We start from the raw sequence: 15,082 nt of genomic DNA, 5'->3' as shown, positions 1-15,082 counted from the left end.
ACGACATTCCTAAAATAAATTTCCATTACATATGCATACCCCTGATGATATGCAAAGAAATTACGACTTTTCTTTAAAATTCCAGTACAGTATTTTTTTATTATTCTTTAGGTGGTTAAACTTTTCAATTACAATAAATTTGCATTAAATAAATAGGAATTTTGTTTTTAAAAATGTATTCTGGTACAATGTATATTTCATTTGCATACAATATTCGTTATATGATAATTTCAGATCCAACATTGAATTTAGATTCATTATTTAAGATCAGTTTGTTTGATTTTAGGAAGAATTTCAGTCCTGCATTGATCATTTTAAGAAGCAATTTTATATTAATTTATTGTACATGTGTATATATATATATATATATATTTTTTTTTTTATAACATATCCAAAAGGCATTAGTTTGGGTTCCTTTTTCACTGCAATTCTTTGTGGGAAATACCTAATATCACTTTGCTTCCATTAAGTGATGCATGAAAACAACAACATTAAAATATTAAATTGCATAGTTGGCCTTGTTTCACTCTTTCCCAATAAGGTTAAATGACATGACTAACATGGCCGCCATTGCCTACCTTATTTAACGCTCTATGCACCGCTAATGTGCCATGTTTAATGGTTTTTGCTTTCACTGTTATTGTAATCTACAGCTGATGTTTTTTTTAATTATTATTATTCATGACATGTTGTTTGGGTAGGTATGGCAGTATTTCAATTCTATCAGCCTTTTTTGACAGAGCACATCACTGTCCATTTACGATGATTGTTGTTGATATTGTATCAAGTTTTCAAAATGTCTTTTACGCAACTCATTTTTAAATTTCTTTCCCGTAGGAGACTTCTTCAGTCTGTCTTTGACGTCAAGCTTTGTACAACTGCGGTACAACCTAGGAGATGGTCTCCATGTCCTGCAAACGGTCACCAAAGTCCACCTGCACACCAGAAAGTGGCACACAGTGAAAGCGGGCCGGATCGGTCGAAACGGCTTCCTCATTCTGGACGGCGAGGGAGTCAAAAACAACGTAAGCAATGGCATGAGCACACTGGACGTTGCGACGAATATCTTTATCGGGGGCGTGTCCTCTCTGACCTTTTTGTCCGCCGATGCGATCCAAGGCGAACCGGTGGCTTTCACCGGGAGTGTTAGGGAAGTGATCGTAAACGGCCTTGAGTTGGAATTGACGGAAAAAGGGGCTCTTAGTGGCGCGAATGTCGAGGACCGGGATGGGAGCGCCTGTGGGTACAAGGTGTGTCGTAATGAAGGTCAATGTAGGGTAACGGGAAGCAACTCGGCCACGTGTGATTGCCCCGTGCCGTGGAGCGGGCCAACGTGTAATCAATCTTTAAGTTGCGTCAATAACATATGCAAACGTGGATCTATTTGCATGCCTATTAATGGGACGTCTTATAATTGTGTCTGCCCCATTGGGTGGGGGGGAAAGTACTGCACCAGTGAGGTAGCAACTCACACTTTAAAGTTTGTGGGGCAGTCCTACGTTAAGTACGTTGATCCCAAATATAACAGGAGAAATTTAAGGTACGTTCGACTTTCTTTTATCTTTCTCGCCAGCACAAGCGATAGTTTGATCACGTGGATGGGGAAGGCGGGACATGAGGACGATGATTTTTTGGCGGTGGGGTTAGAGAACGGAGGCCTTAAAGTTGCGCTTAATCTCGGGGGGAGGATTTGCGTTCCGGTGAATTTAAAAAGTCAGATGTTGTGTTGTAACAGATGGCATCACGTCACCATTTTGGTCAATAGTACTGTCGTTCAAGTTTATTTGAATAATGAGAGGGTCGTTTTTGAGGATGTGGATCCGCTTGGGAAATATGTAGCCTTGAACTATGGGGGGCAGCTCTACTTCGGGGGGTTTGAAATGTATACAGATCTAGCGGGCGTGACAGCGGGGTTGTTTTTACAAGGGTTTCAGGGAAAACTCAGAAATGTTTATTTGTTCGACGAGCCTGTTGTGTTTTTAAAAAACAGCGAGGGCTTTAATGTTCATAATGGGAATGTGTAGCAGGGAGGGGGGAAATTATCAAAGTTCTTGTTGTTTTGAGATGTGCAGTAGTTTAAAAAAAATACCAGGAAAGCTCACGGATAAATTAATTTAACCAATTTCGTGCTAAAATAAAGAGCATGTGCAATGCTTTTATAAAATGACTAATGCTTCTCTGCAGAAGAAAATATTTGCTTTTAATGGTGCCATTTGACATGAGTTTGAATTGGACCATTTTGTCAAGGTGTAAGGTAGGAACGCGTGTAATGGCTTGTTGTAAAATGTTGTTGTTTTTGTCGTACAGGTTGTATAGTATCTTATTTTAATTTATAGTAGCCTCCATCTTATAAAAAATTCTATAACACTTCATATTTGTAAGACAATGTAAAATGTAATTCTTTTTGATGAATTAAAGATTTTGTGATAGTAACAATTTAAGTGCAGAGTACTATTTCCTATGTTGTAAGTGAAATTCGTTGTAGTATGTAGTGAGTTACATTTAATACAGCTTTTTTGCTTAGGTGACGGTATCTTTAATATTTTATTTACTATCCACAGAAATTTGTGCTGTTTTTTAATAATTAAAAAAAAATTAGCTTTATTACCAACTGTACATACACACGTGCAAAGGCACACTTAATTTCTAAAGGTATATTACAAGCCAAAAATGTACAATGATTTTTCTGGTAGAAAGTAAGATTATAAAATATTTAAAGCAACAAAAGGAATCAACTTGGGAACACAAGATTTTGTTCAATAAATGCATCTGTCAAGGTATTTACAATGTAAATGCCAGCTCTTCTCCAAAATGAAATGACCTAATGTCCTTCAGCTTTAATTACTAGGAGGATGAAAACATGTCACAGCAGTTTAGTAGAATAAAATATACAAAATTTAACATTTAAAATTGGAAATGGCCCCTTTTCTAATTTGGGAAAAAAATTAAAACTTGTAACCAGGTCTACATCGGATGGATCAGCTTACATTGGAACATAAATTGATATTTAGTTTTCCCACTGTGTTTATGAACCAAGCTGAATCTGAAAAACCAAAGTGTTCTGCAGTGGTGCTGTTAGTTTTACAAGATGTAGCAACTTTGTCTCTCCATTAAAACAAGACAAAGACTCAGCAGCGGGTGTGACAAAAGCTGCACATTGATGACATCGAGGACATAACTGAATGTACGCACCCTCCCTCCAAAAAAGTGGTTTGAATCAGGGATTGTGTCTCAGAGCACCAATACTCACTACAGGTCTTCATTTTTAAAAAATGGGAAAGTTAAAAAATAAAATAATAATAATAATAATAATAATAAAACTTCTCATTACAAATAATTGTCTTTTGAGCTCCTCCGCCCATTTTCATAGTCCGAGTCCCGCCGATGTCGATGGCGGTCTTTGTGGCGGCCGCTGTAGTCGTCGCCATAGTGTCGATCTTTCCGCCTTTCGCCATAGCGGTCCTCCGAGTGTTTGTGGTGCCTGTTCCTATCTCTGTGCTTGTCGCTGTAGCCATGCTTCCTGTTGCGTTCCCTGTCGTGGTGGTGTCTGCTCTTCTTCCCGTGGTGCGAGTCTTTGCGTTGGCTTTGCCTCTCGTCGTTTTCTTCCCTTTCCTCGCTGTCCTGATCCCTCTCCTCCCACGGGTGGCAGTAGGTGTAGAGCTCTTCCTGGACTTGCTCCTTGGCCTCCGTTGGAGCTTGGCCAGCTTCTTGGGAGAGACCCTCGAGCTGTCCTGCGTCTAATGCGCTCTCCTGGGCCTGTGGCGTGGCATGGTTCTGCTCCCAGACGTGCGGTCTGTCGAAAGAGTGGGTAACAGATGGGGTGTGGTTGCTGCCAGGTACCTGAGGCTGCGGTGGCTGCTGGTGGACCGGCGCCATCTTTGTGTCCGGTTGGAGCTCGCCGGTTGGCAAGTCTTCTGCTTGTGGCTCTTGGACTGCAGTAGGGTTTCCTCCCTGAGTTACCGTGTCTCTCAGATGGACTTCTGCGGGATCTTCATGTTCTTTAAGTTTGTGTTTAGCCTGAGACATCTGTAAAAAGCCTTGGTGAAAAGTAGTAACGGTGCCATCTTTACCACTCAAATCGGGAGTGTGTTTCGTATCTGCTGGGGAAACGAGGCTATTTTGACTGGCTTGGTTTTCTGGGACATTTGGAAAAGTGGAGGTCTTTTTCAAAATTCCACTCAGAGGTTTGGACATATTTGCTTGCTCTGACACCACCTGAAATTCCACCTTGACTTTGTCTGAATCGGAGACCGGAGGGGTGTCGTTTTTCTTGAGGGGATCAATGCTAGTTGTTTCGCTCTCGTTTTGACGCTTTGCCAAGCTTTCCAAGAAAGCTTCAGTGGGAACATCCGGGGGCTTGTCTCTCAGGGAGATTGGTGCACCTGGAGGTGCGGCCTCGGCATCTTTTCCTGGCGATATGCTCGCAACTTCCGCCTGGCTGGTTGATTGTGGTTCAGCTTGGACAGGTTTGACTTCTTTTTTCTTGATGACAAAGCGCTCCCGGGGCGCAGCTGGGACAACATCTGGACCCTTGGCGGACTGGCTGGCTGACGCTTGTTTTTTCTTCAAAAGAATTTTCTTGGCAAGTTGGGTTATGATGTGGGCATTGAGGGGCTTTCCACCAAAATCTGGCAGCGGTGGGAGATGTCCACCCAAGCCAAGTAGCACACCTGGAAGAAAACGCAAGGGCTTGAGTGAGTCCTGGCCGCTGTTTTCCGCCGCAGACGGTTCTTCAAAAGACACCGGGATGGGCTCCTCTGCAGCCTCTGTGGTCTCAAGTGATTTCTCCGTCTCGCTTTTATTGGGAGTAGTCAAGGAGGCCAGGAAGAGCTTCTCGTCTTCTTCTTCAGTTGGAGTTTCGTGGACAGAAATTGGGACGGGCTGGACTTCGGGAGACATTCTTGTGGGTTTGATCACGTCAACGGGGAGATAATCTGTTTTCGGCCTCTGACGAATTATAAGGCCCAGTAGAAGATTTCCTCGGTTGTTTTCCAGACCTGTCAGATAATCGGATACATTCAATCAGAATCGGAAGATTTACATTTTTGTTTAAACGGAGCAGAATTTTTGCTCACCTGGTCCGTCGAAAGGCACAAGCTGGTGTGGTACTTTTTCCGAAGCACCCAAAGGAAGGAGATACATGTCCTTCACTAGTTTGCGGTTGTTTGACACCACCCCAAAACGCTTTCGGCTACTGAAGTATGCATACAGGAGAGTGTAGGAAATCTCATCTTCCTCAGTTACAGGAGAGAAGCGAATAAGACACAATTCCTTGAATATAAAAGGGAAAAAAACTGCATGTCAAGAGAGTAAGGATCAACGTAAGGTGCAACGCAATGTCTGAACACGAAATATTACTTTAGTTCCTGTAGCTCGGATCTTCTCCAAGTAGTCCCATACAGTTTGCGGGCTTATCCGTCCGCCAACCTGAATGCTGTCAGGGAGATCCTGAGAAGATATATTGCATATTGTTAATATAGTCTTTGCTAGAACTGGGTGATAAAACGATATTGATAATTATATTATATTTTTATATTACTTATTTATGTTTTTTTTTTTACTGGGAAAATGCACTTTGTGGAGTAGCACCACCAATTTCGTTATACGCAGCCGAGTATGATGACAATAAAGGCTTTTAATTTGATTTGAATTGCCGTGAAATAATTTTTGTCAACAATAAATGTTAAAAACTTTCAAAAAAATCAATCATTTTAAACTGCATTTACACCACCTGACCAGTTAAACTTGTATTAAAAAACAAAATAATTTTGTTGACAACTGTCAGTCTTTTAGAGTACTAATCTATTACATGTGCTAGGCAGTAGTTCAATAGCGTTATAAAAAAATATATTTTAAAAAAGAATAAAACAAAAAGTAAATGAAAATCACATGTAATAGTGTCCCATTGCTTTGTAGTAAAGTGCTGACAAGAAACTGCAGTCTTATGTAAAATGAAACGATCGAGGGTCAAACTCTTTATGAAAAGCTTCGTAGTTAGATTCACGTTTCAAAGTGGACATGAATAAAGAAAATCGTGTCTGTAGGCTTTGGTTAAAAATGCTGGCATACCTCAGTCAAGTTGTCCAGAATTCCTGATACAGGGAAAGCTTTTGTGACAAGTCTGGCCACAGAGTTCATAGTAAGGAAACCTCGCCACAGGGATTTCAGGCAGGAGAGGAATGTTGTTTCATCATCTCGGCCAGCTGCTTGGTCAGCCCTGAGATGTAGGGGGGGAAAAAAGCTCTCAAGTCACCTCTTTGACATAAAATTGCAACGGTTTCAGAAATGAACGCTCACTTCCGATCGTAGCTGGTGTGAGCCTTCTGAAAGCTCTCCTCTAAAACGGTGAGGTGCAGGTCATCCTCCACAGCAAGCGGCGACTCCTCGCTTTTAGAAGACTGTCGCTTTGCCACTGTGGTAGCAACTTTCACCACTTTGGTGGGTGCCTCTTTCACCGGAGGTGCCATGCGCCCTTAATCAGGGGGAAAAGTATGTCAGCCACGATATGTGAAATGCGCAGTCACAATTTGGACTTGTGATTTGAGCCACCTGTACAGATTTTGCAGTTGAGGTCAAATAAATGAGACTTGTGTTTGCTGGTGGTGTCTTTTTCAATCTCACTGCTCTCTGCAATCTTCTCTGGGACATTCGGAGGCTCTTCTGGCACTTCGACCGGCGAATCAACCTGTCAAAGAAGACTCCACCAGTGAGTGCTATATTTATTTTGAAAGTAAAAAAAAGCTGAGATCTCTTTCTCACCTCCACCTCCACAGGCTCAACTACTTTCACTGGTTCTTCACTCTCAATCTCAATCTCCCCTTTATGTGTGATTTTAATGATTGGACGCCTCTCAACCTCTCTTTGCTCTTTTTCAATCATTTCTATTGTCTGTGAGAGAAAAAATACAGTCACAGGACAATTTGTTAATGACAGTGAACCTACATACAATAGTTATCAAATTTAGATGAGGATGCTCACATGTCGGTTCTCTCTCTTGCGCCAAGCGGCCAGTTCCTTAGAAGCCAGTTCCTCAGGACTCATTCGGATTAAATTAGCAGGAGATATTTCCCCTTTGAGAACCTTCTTAAAGAGAACCTGAACAGTAGAACAAAGTGAGATTACTTTAAAAATAGTTCTGAAACTGCCATTTTTTCATGCACGTCATTTGGCGACCTAACTTACATTATTTTTAGTATCTTTGAGATTAAACATCAAGCTTCGATACTTGTTCTTATATTTGTTTTCGGTATCTTTATACATGTGGAAAAGTTCTCTCTCAGTCTTCTTGGCAACCTCAGAAGCTTTTTCTACTGGGACATTCAAATCCGACTCCTTCAACCTAAAATGCAAAGTGTCACACATTCAGCACCACTAAAGAAAAGTTTTTCAAAGCTCTGCAATGTTAATTTACTGAATTTTCTTACCTCTGTACAAGGATGTCTTTCAAAGAATCACGCACACTGCGCCTGATCTCCTCCATCGAAGCAGGCCTTTTTGAAGTGGAAGATGCACTTTTACTTTTTGCCTCAAGTTTTGGCTGAATGCCTGAGAGGACAGAACAAGCCCTGGGTAAGTTTTGCAGGAAAACAAAAATTCATCTGCAACTCTAAAAAGGCTTTTTTTGCGCTGCGTTAAATTGACTTAAAAATGTAAAATTGTCCGACAGCATACCATGTCACTGTTATAATATATAATAATTCCGTCAAAGAAAAGACAATTGGTTCTTTTTCAAATGTTACCAAAGTCATCGGCATAATTATTATATAAATGGTAATATATTTTATAAAATACCTGTTTTATGATGACTTTCTTTGACATCTGCAGATGATCTAGCTTGTTCCTATTTTGGAAGAGAGTAACTACAAATTACTCAAGGGCAATTCAATAATCTTCAAATCAAAGAACATTGTATATGAAAAAAAAAATGAATATTCACCCTTAAAATAATAAAATGCCATTGTTTGGCATCAGCAGTTCTAGTTCGTTTAATTCTTATACTTTGCAGAGGCGTAAAATGGCACTGTATCACACTAAAAAGTAACTAAGAGTATTAATCACAGATAAACTGTTCCAGTGGTACAATGTCAAAAAGAAAGATGACTGAATGGGCAGGAAAAAACTACTATTTTGACAAATGAAAGCGGGAAAATAACTTTTAGTATGATGCAGTGCACTTTTATGCCACGGTAAATGGCAACCACAATACAGATAGTGTAAAATACACTTTTGCAATGGCTAAATATCTGCGACTGTGCAGGTGTACCAGTGTGTCTATTTTTTTTATATAATGCCATTATTTGTATACTATAAGATAGGTGAGTTTACGTAAAATCACTGACGATCTACAAATGTCGAGACCACAGACCTGTAAGCAAGCAATCACCCAGGTGCAAGCCATCGGTGTAAATGGAAAGTAAAAGAACAAAATGACAAACCCTTGTTGAAAACTGTGAACATAGCTATTAAAATCTGAGCATCCCTTAGCTGTGAGAAACACATGGTGGAACACCCTTTGAAATGTAAGGAAGACTTTTGTTAAACAACTTCATAATGAAAATGCCAATGCCTCTAACCTTCCGTGAAGATTTGACTCCCCCTGATGTCAGGTCCTCAGAAGCTCCGGGCCTGGGCCTGGCTTTGGGAGGGGACGTCAATTCTTCAGAGACTCCTGTTTTGGCTTTTGGAGGCTGCTTAAAAGCAAGGGCTTCGGTCTTGATTTCTGTCTTGTGTCTGGCAGGGGTTTCCAGCTCCACCTTCTTGCTCTCCTCCTCGCAGCACTTTAAACACACGTACATCTGGTCCTCCTCTTCCATCTCACGTACTTTGAGCAGATCAAGACCAACACAGTCCCCGTGAAACCAGTCATCACAGCGGCCGCAGCCTACCATGAACCTGTAAGGGTGAGAAAATAACTGTTCAGATTTCCTTTACAACCTACACTAGATATCTCTAAATGTACTATTAATGCGAGTGAAGACTTACATGTTGTTGTGGTGTTTCTTGCACTGACCACAGCAATTGTTTCCATCCCACACAGACTCGCTGTTTGCAGGTTCCTCTTGCTGTAGCACCTGTTGCTCAACAGTTTCTTTTTTCACAACCGGAGCATTGTCCGGGATAAACAGCTGTGGCTCATCCAATGAGATGCTTCTCGCCGTTTTACTCCTTTGCTTCTGCACCAACTTTCCTGGCTTCTTCATTTTAGACTTCTCCTGGGTCCCTTCCTCTGGTATTTTGGACGAATGTACCGGATGGGTGACGAGTGAGGTGTTGAGCTTGTTGAGTTTGGACGGACTGTGTAGTTCGAGACGGCTCCCACTTGGTGGCGCCTTCTTAAAAGGAGAACAGGGCTTAACTTTGGGATATCCTGTTTGCATCTTTGGGTGCTTTGAGGCATGTTCACTGTGGGAGTTTTCACCACGTCTTTTTAAATGTTCACTGCTTCTCTTTTCCTTAAGAGACTTTAATTTGTGAAGGTTACGGCTATGGACTACTTTGGATGTTTCATTTTGGGAAACTGTATTTCCTTTAGTCATATCGCCTGGTTCACTTATAACCACACCTTTCTTATTGGAATTAAGATGTTGCTTGGATTGGAGCTGGTTTTTGGCTGGAATTGGTTTCTTTTCTTTAGTGTCCACTCTGTTTCTTGCACCGGTCGTGTGGTTGGATGGCAATTTAATGGCACATTTTCCATCTTCGGCGGGCTTTTCCTTTCTCGCTACAGTTTGATTGTCATCTTTAGCTTCTTGAGTGCACGTTTTAATTTCTGTCCCGTTAGCCGCCTGAACATCATTAGGGTTCACATAAGGACCTAATGCAAGTGGTGTTTCATCAACACACATCTTCTCTGTTATATCCTGATCTTTGACTTCCTCGGGCGCAGGAGGCTGCGTGGAGATGCCGTCATCTGGCAACACAGGATACTCGATATCTGCACCGTAGGACAAACTGTTATCAATGTTAGCTTCAGAATCGTCCAGATACGATGGCCCAGGAAGTAGTTCAATCTTGAATCCTCCAATGGTGACCGTCAGTCTTTTCAACACAACGGAAGGTTTTAACCATAATCCACCGTCAATATCGTTGATATTGATGCGTCCGCCCAGAGTTAGTTCTTTCTTCAGCTGCACGCCTTTAACTCCTTTCTTTATAAGAAAAGCTTTCTGTAACCTGTTGGAAAGCTTCCTTCCGGGTCGTCCTCTGGGTACAGTGTTTGGGGTAACCTTGGCAGGCTCTTGACCATCACTGGAATCTGTATCAAGATGACAAACACGTCACCACGTCTCCTTAATCTCTTTGAATGTGGCAAATAGGGAAAACAAAACATAAACTTGGATCTTACCTAATTGCACATTACATGGACGTTTCTTGGGTCTGCCTACGGGTTTCTTGATTCTGACCGGATTGGTCTCCGTTACCGGCAGGTTGCCACCAATGCCGGTGGATGTTGGACCACCACTGATATCTGAGGTAAGTGTATGGGTAGGTAAATTAACAAGGAAATAGTCATGCACAAGAAAAAGACCACTCATTTTTCATTATAATCACACTGGTATGATACATTTAGTATTAAGCTTAAAAAGACCACCACTGACTGAAAAATATAACACTTGGAATTTAACTTTGATACTTTTTGTATGTGTATTGCATGTCCTGTTCTGATGGAAAACGTACCTGCTGAGCCTGTGATGGGAAAAGTGGGGTCCTCATTGTCCAGCAGGTTAAACTGAGAAGTTGCGCATCCAAACATGGGATCTGTGTCACTCAGCATGTTCTTGAGAGAATCTTCAAGGCAAGGTCCTGATCCAAACTCATTACTGGCTTCACATTCCAAATTTTGACCTATTAGAAGGGTGTCATCCAACTGGTCACTTGGTATTAAAACGTTAAAAGTGTCCACAACATCCATGAATGCTGCTGCCTTCCTGCATGGGTGCAACAAAAGTAGTACTTACTACCTTGTTTAAGTGGCATCTAAATGCAACAAGTGGACATCATCAAGACATCATGCATGTAAGTAAACGTTAAGTGTTGTTGTTGAAAGATGCTAATAATGTAAACAAGTGAGCGTCAGGGGGGAATTTGTACCATAATGCGATTCAATGACGACTCCATTAGTGGTCCGAGTATCTAGCAAGTTGTTTACTGTGTTTCACATGCTTTTTCACTTCAGATGTCGGAGTGCAATAGCAAATTAAAATGTTCAGTCAATATTGTTGTATTGTTCTGGATTTCGGCAAATACCAAATGCTAACCAACAATTTAAGTTTGAACCTAGCGTGTACACAAGTTCTACCAGGCCAAATTGGATGTGTTAAGCATGGAATAACGTAGAAGAGATATTTATATGATGGTAATTAAGATGAGTAGCAATAGACGAATGTAATACGATCCTCATTTTAACTAGATTTCCAAAGGGACGACTAGTTAATTTCCCGATCGTTACCGCACGCGTTGCTAATACCAGTCTGCAACTATAGCTCATATACGTTAGCAAGCTAAAGATGACCTGAAGATGAAGTTTGCTATTCCTCCAATCCCTAATCTAGTAAACCTACACGGATGCCCCGACAGTGCCATAACAACCGATTAGATACGCGGAGTCATTCTGGAAACAACATTAAAACATGCATAATGTACGATATTATAAAGGAATATATCAAGCATGCTATCTAGGTCGTGCTAGCTGGGGCCTAAGCTTGTTTGTAGCCTGACCGAAGCTAGCAGGCGTTGCGAGAACACGCCCACGGGCATCTAATTCAGCTTTGGATCACTTTCTACTTTTGAACATGGCTGTGTTTATACTTTGAGACGTACCTCTTTCTGAGTGCAAGGATGTATCCAGTACGTGTAGGTTACATAGTACCGCGGGTGCCTGGCTGGCTGCCTCCGCTAACTTCCTCTACAGCTAAGCCGTCAGTCGTCCCGCTGCCGCAAAGCTGCTGACGGTGAGGACTGTTGGTCACGTGGTTTGTGTTTACAGCAAGTAGCTTAGCAGCTGAGACAGTGCACAACTCCATCCACATGGTTTACTCCAAGCAAATATAACAGACTTTTTTGGAGAGAATATTTGAGTTTAGTTTGGAGAATATACAGAAGATTTTATGTTATATTGTGATCACTCAAGTGTGATTGATTAGATCTTAACATGATAAAATCCAAATTTTAATATGTTTAATGAGATCAGTTTCATGTAATTACATGGATATGAAATTACTTTCCCCTTTATCTCTTTTTATAGTTTACTGCTATTTTATCCTTATTTAAAAATTTGACTTGTTGGTGGGTCTCTATGATTTTGATGTAATAAAGGTGATCTTAAAGAAATGGCTAATGTAAACACAGGTTTTATCACCAATACCAATAATCAAACAAGTTATTGTGGTCAAATTACACATCAAAGTAAAGTATATGTACAACAAAAACACCGGAAATTAAACTTTAAACTTTTGAGGACAATCAGTCTAAAATAAAAAATAATTTTCTGAATGAAACATTACTAAGCACCATTCCACCTGGTTAGAATAGCAGATTAAATACGCAAATAATTACTACTACTTGATATGATTTAATAGAGCATATGAACTCTTTCTGGTAAATATTCTAATTAGGACAAATGTTCTCTCTGTTTTTCATGTGGCTCTAATCCGTAGTAGAGAACATCCTCTTCCACGGCGGCCCAAGCCATTCGCTCGGTGGTGAAAGTTGATGCCCACTGAGCCATCGGAGTAACGATGATGACACCACCAGCACCCCGCACACGTTCCCCCATGTACTGCAGCGAAATGCGTGAAGCCTCTTCCACAGATTTACCTAATGAGTGTGCCAACAGAAGACAGAATTCTGGTGACCTTACCTCAACAATCAACTAAAAAAGTGAGCATTCATGCCAATGCAAAGTACTTAAAATTACATGCATGTACTGTAACCTTGTTCGACGTGTGAAAGGATGAGTCTGGCCAGTGTGACTTTAAGGATGGACTCCCCATGACCAGTACAAGACACTGCACCACTAAAATTGTCTGCATATCCCCCACAGCCTTTTTACAATCAGACAACATGGAAACAGAAAAAAACAAACTTCAGCCCTGATTTTGATAGTCCAAGTGACACTTCAATTGTTAGAGATGTGTTAAAAGTTGAAATCAATGAATCGCACCAACGGTGGAAGAGTCACCAACTCTGCCGACCATTTTATTTCGGATTCCTCCAGTCGATGTGGCGCAAGCAACATTGCCAGCGTAGTCCACAGCAACAGCACCGACAGTATCATGAGGCCTAGAATGACATTTTACTTTTTTGATGACCGCTTAAAGATCACATATCAGCAGGCTTTTACTATTTGACAATTTTCATGTCACTAAACAGCATGAGTCCCCAGATTACTTTATTTAAAGCAGTACAATGGTCTGCTTTACAATCAAGCTGTTCAAATCCCTGTTCAAGCCTGATAAAGTGAGATTTTTTCAATTTTGAGATAACTAACCAGATGAAAAAAAATCTGACTTACCAAAGAGTGTTGAAATCTTCCATTACCCCTGTCACATAATTCTTATGCTTCTCCCATTCTTTCATCTCATAACTGGTCACCAGTTTATCGGTAGGAACTGCGACCACTCCAATGGTCTGTGCAAACTGGTTTGCACCGCTGTCCGTCAACATGACGTGAGCAGTCTAGAAGTTTCCGTGACAGTAGTGGATAACATTGAAAGATCACTCAATGGCTATGTGGAAATTGAAATTCTGTAAACGCTAACTTTGCAAAAGACAGATCAGACTTGATTAATATTCGAGAGTTAAGCAATCATCAAATTAAACCTATGGAAACATAAAACATCCATCAAATGTCCAAAAGCTTTCAGTTATATAAATAATATAAATATTTATAAAATATAAACTGTTCAAAAGCTGGACTGAGTTCCAAACAGTAATTATGATTCTAATTTTTCCTCCATTATACAAGATCAATCCTGATTTTGGCACCTTCTCCATCACTGCCCGTGCCAGGGAAACGGGATTAGCGATATTCTTTACAGACGACACAGCACCACAGGCTAATGTCTTCCCATCCATGATGAGGGCATCCATCTCCACTTCGCCATCTGTGTTTAGAGTTGCTCCGTGACCTTTAATGATATCACACATTTACCACCCACAATAAACCAAACCTCATATTCACTATCCAAAGTGATTTCTGGGTAAAAACTGAAAGTTAATGGACCCGACGAGAAGTTGCAGCTGAAACAGCCAATGAAAAGGGTATGTTACAGTAGGCCTGGGTAAAAAAAATGCTTGTTTCTGTGCTTTTCCACAACAAATGGCCCCAGATGTGTCAGCATAGAGGGGAAGATTATTCTGCTTACCTGCATTAAACACCGTGTTATCTTCCAGGGCCCGCACGGCTGACTCGACAGCATCCAGCGCAGTTCCGTTTTTCTGCAGAACAGCAAAGCCTTCACGTGCGGATGCCTTTACGCCATCAACCGAGGCCTCGGCGAGGTCATTCGGAATGGCCCATGCTCCACCGTGCACGACAATGACAGCAGACATCTTTGAATTCCACTGATGACATTCAACAAACAATTCTTGTCTACATCTCTGTCCACAACAACGTTGTTCTTGCCATAGACTGACTAGACACGTTTGTGCATTGCTCACCTATGTTAGCCGATCTATCTGGTTATGTCACAGCAAAACAATGGGGTCACTGTGTTGATTATGTAACGAATGAACTTTGGGCATCTTCCCAACTCATCACAACTCTTTTTGGGGTGGGAGATTCCAACTAGTCTCATTCGATTGCACCCTGATTTTAGAATAATGTATCACTTTAACTCATTTTTTTAGGTCTGCCATTTTCTGCTCCAATTTAGCAGTAGGGTCGTGATAGATTTTCACTTATTCTAAAGTACAAATAGGTCATTTATTATTATTTTTGTGATCGAACTGCTGAAAAAATTGTCATCTGTGTTTGCAGTTCTTGAATTGTTGTCTTTCAGTTACACTCTTTAATTCTTATAGATATTAAAGTTCAAACAGAAGTTCCCACAATTTAATTAGAGTGAAATTGTATTTAATC

The 15,082-nt window shown here is 40.9% G+C and overlaps 3 protein-coding genes and 1 long non-coding RNA gene across 9 annotated transcripts in view; 2 read left to right on the top strand and 2 right to left on the bottom strand.

The window, feature by feature from the left end:
- Positions 1 to 2,375, top strand: part of eys (eyes shut homolog) — a 201,395-nt gene extending 199,020 nt beyond the window's left edge. For all 5 annotated transcript variants that reach the window (XM_077612551.1, XM_077612553.1, XM_077612552.1 and 2 more), the window contains one exon: positions 838 to 2,375. In XM_077612551.1, coding sequence (XP_077468677.1) covers positions 838 to 2,024 — 1,187 coding nt within the window. In that variant the 3' untranslated portion in view covers positions 2,025 to 2,375. The remainder of the gene's footprint in view (positions 1 to 837) is intronic.
- Positions 2,376 to 2,525: 150 nt separating this feature from the next.
- Positions 2,526 to 11,972, bottom strand: phf3 (PHD finger protein 3). 2 transcript variants are annotated; one of them, XM_077613177.1, is made up of 16 exons: positions 11,821 to 11,972; positions 10,678 to 10,928; positions 10,346 to 10,468; positions 8,983 to 10,255; positions 8,574 to 8,892; positions 7,792 to 7,840; positions 7,425 to 7,545; positions 7,183 to 7,339; positions 6,979 to 7,095; positions 6,760 to 6,888; positions 6,550 to 6,685; positions 6,298 to 6,472; positions 6,070 to 6,217; positions 5,359 to 5,448; positions 5,076 to 5,271; positions 2,526 to 4,997 (listed from the first exon to the last, which is right to left on the bottom strand). In XM_077613177.1, exons 2-16 carry the CDS (start codon positions 10,910 to 10,912, stop codon positions 3,328 to 3,330), a joined length of 4,938 nt encoding a protein of 1,645 aa, XP_077469303.1. In that variant the 5' UTR covers positions 10,913 to 10,928; positions 11,821 to 11,972; the 3' UTR covers positions 2,526 to 3,327. The 2 variants fall into 2 exon arrangements, with proteins under 2 accessions (XP_077469303.1, XP_077469304.1); XM_077613178.1 differs by having other exon boundaries at positions 10,678 to 10,845; positions 11,821 to 11,954.
- On the top strand, positions 8,377 to 15,054 carry LOC144084592 (uncharacterized). Its single transcript, XR_013303855.1, has 3 exons — positions 8,377 to 11,016; positions 12,657 to 12,879; positions 14,395 to 15,054. It is a non-coding gene; the product is annotated as an uncharacterized LOC144084592 (long non-coding RNA).
- Positions 12,257 to 14,657, bottom strand: LOC144084591 (isoaspartyl peptidase/L-asparaginase). Its single transcript, XM_077613179.1, has 6 exons — positions 14,367 to 14,657; positions 13,987 to 14,129; positions 13,514 to 13,677; positions 13,163 to 13,281; positions 12,933 to 13,043; positions 12,257 to 12,816 (listed from the first exon to the last, which is right to left on the bottom strand). The coding sequence occupies exons 1-6, from the start codon at positions 14,551 to 14,553 to the stop codon at positions 12,611 to 12,613; spliced, it is 930 nt and encodes a 309-aa protein (XP_077469305.1). The 5' UTR covers positions 14,554 to 14,657; the 3' UTR covers positions 12,257 to 12,610.
- Positions 15,055 to 15,082: the final 28 nt, after the last annotated feature.

The sequence above is a fragment of the Stigmatopora argus genome, chromosome 11, assembly GCF_051989625.1.
Source record: "Stigmatopora argus isolate UIUO_Sarg chromosome 11, RoL_Sarg_1.0, whole genome shotgun sequence".
Taxonomy (NCBI): Eukaryota; Metazoa; Chordata; class Actinopteri; order Syngnathiformes; family Syngnathidae; genus Stigmatopora; species Stigmatopora argus.
The sequence above is the reverse complement of the archived record's forward strand: the minus strand, read 5'-3'. Positions and strand labels throughout refer to the sequence as shown.

Coding starts and splice junctions, on each gene's coding strand:
- phf3 (XM_077613177.1), bottom strand. CDS start 10,912: ATGGATGTTGTGGACACTTTTAACGTTTTAATACCAAGTGACCAGTTG. Junction 6,889..6,978: donor GCAAGAGAGAGAACCGACAT/GTGAGCATCCTC, acceptor TTTCTCTCACAG/ACAATAGAAATGATTGAAAA. Junction 5,272..5,358: donor TCCGAGCTACAGGAACTAAA/GTAATATTTCGT, acceptor TTTATATTCAAG/GAATTGTGTCTTATTCGCTT.
- LOC144084591 (XM_077613179.1), bottom strand. CDS start 14,553: ATGTCTGCTGTCATTGTCGTGCACGGTGGAGCATGGGCCATTCCGAAT. Junction 13,678..13,986: donor CACGGGCAGTGATGGAGAAG/GTGCCAAAATCA, acceptor GGAAACTTCTAG/ACTGCTCACGTCATGTTGAC. Junction 13,282..13,513: donor GAAGATTTCAACACTCTTTG/GTAAGTCAGATT, acceptor ATGTCATTCTAG/GCCTCATGATACTGTCGGTG.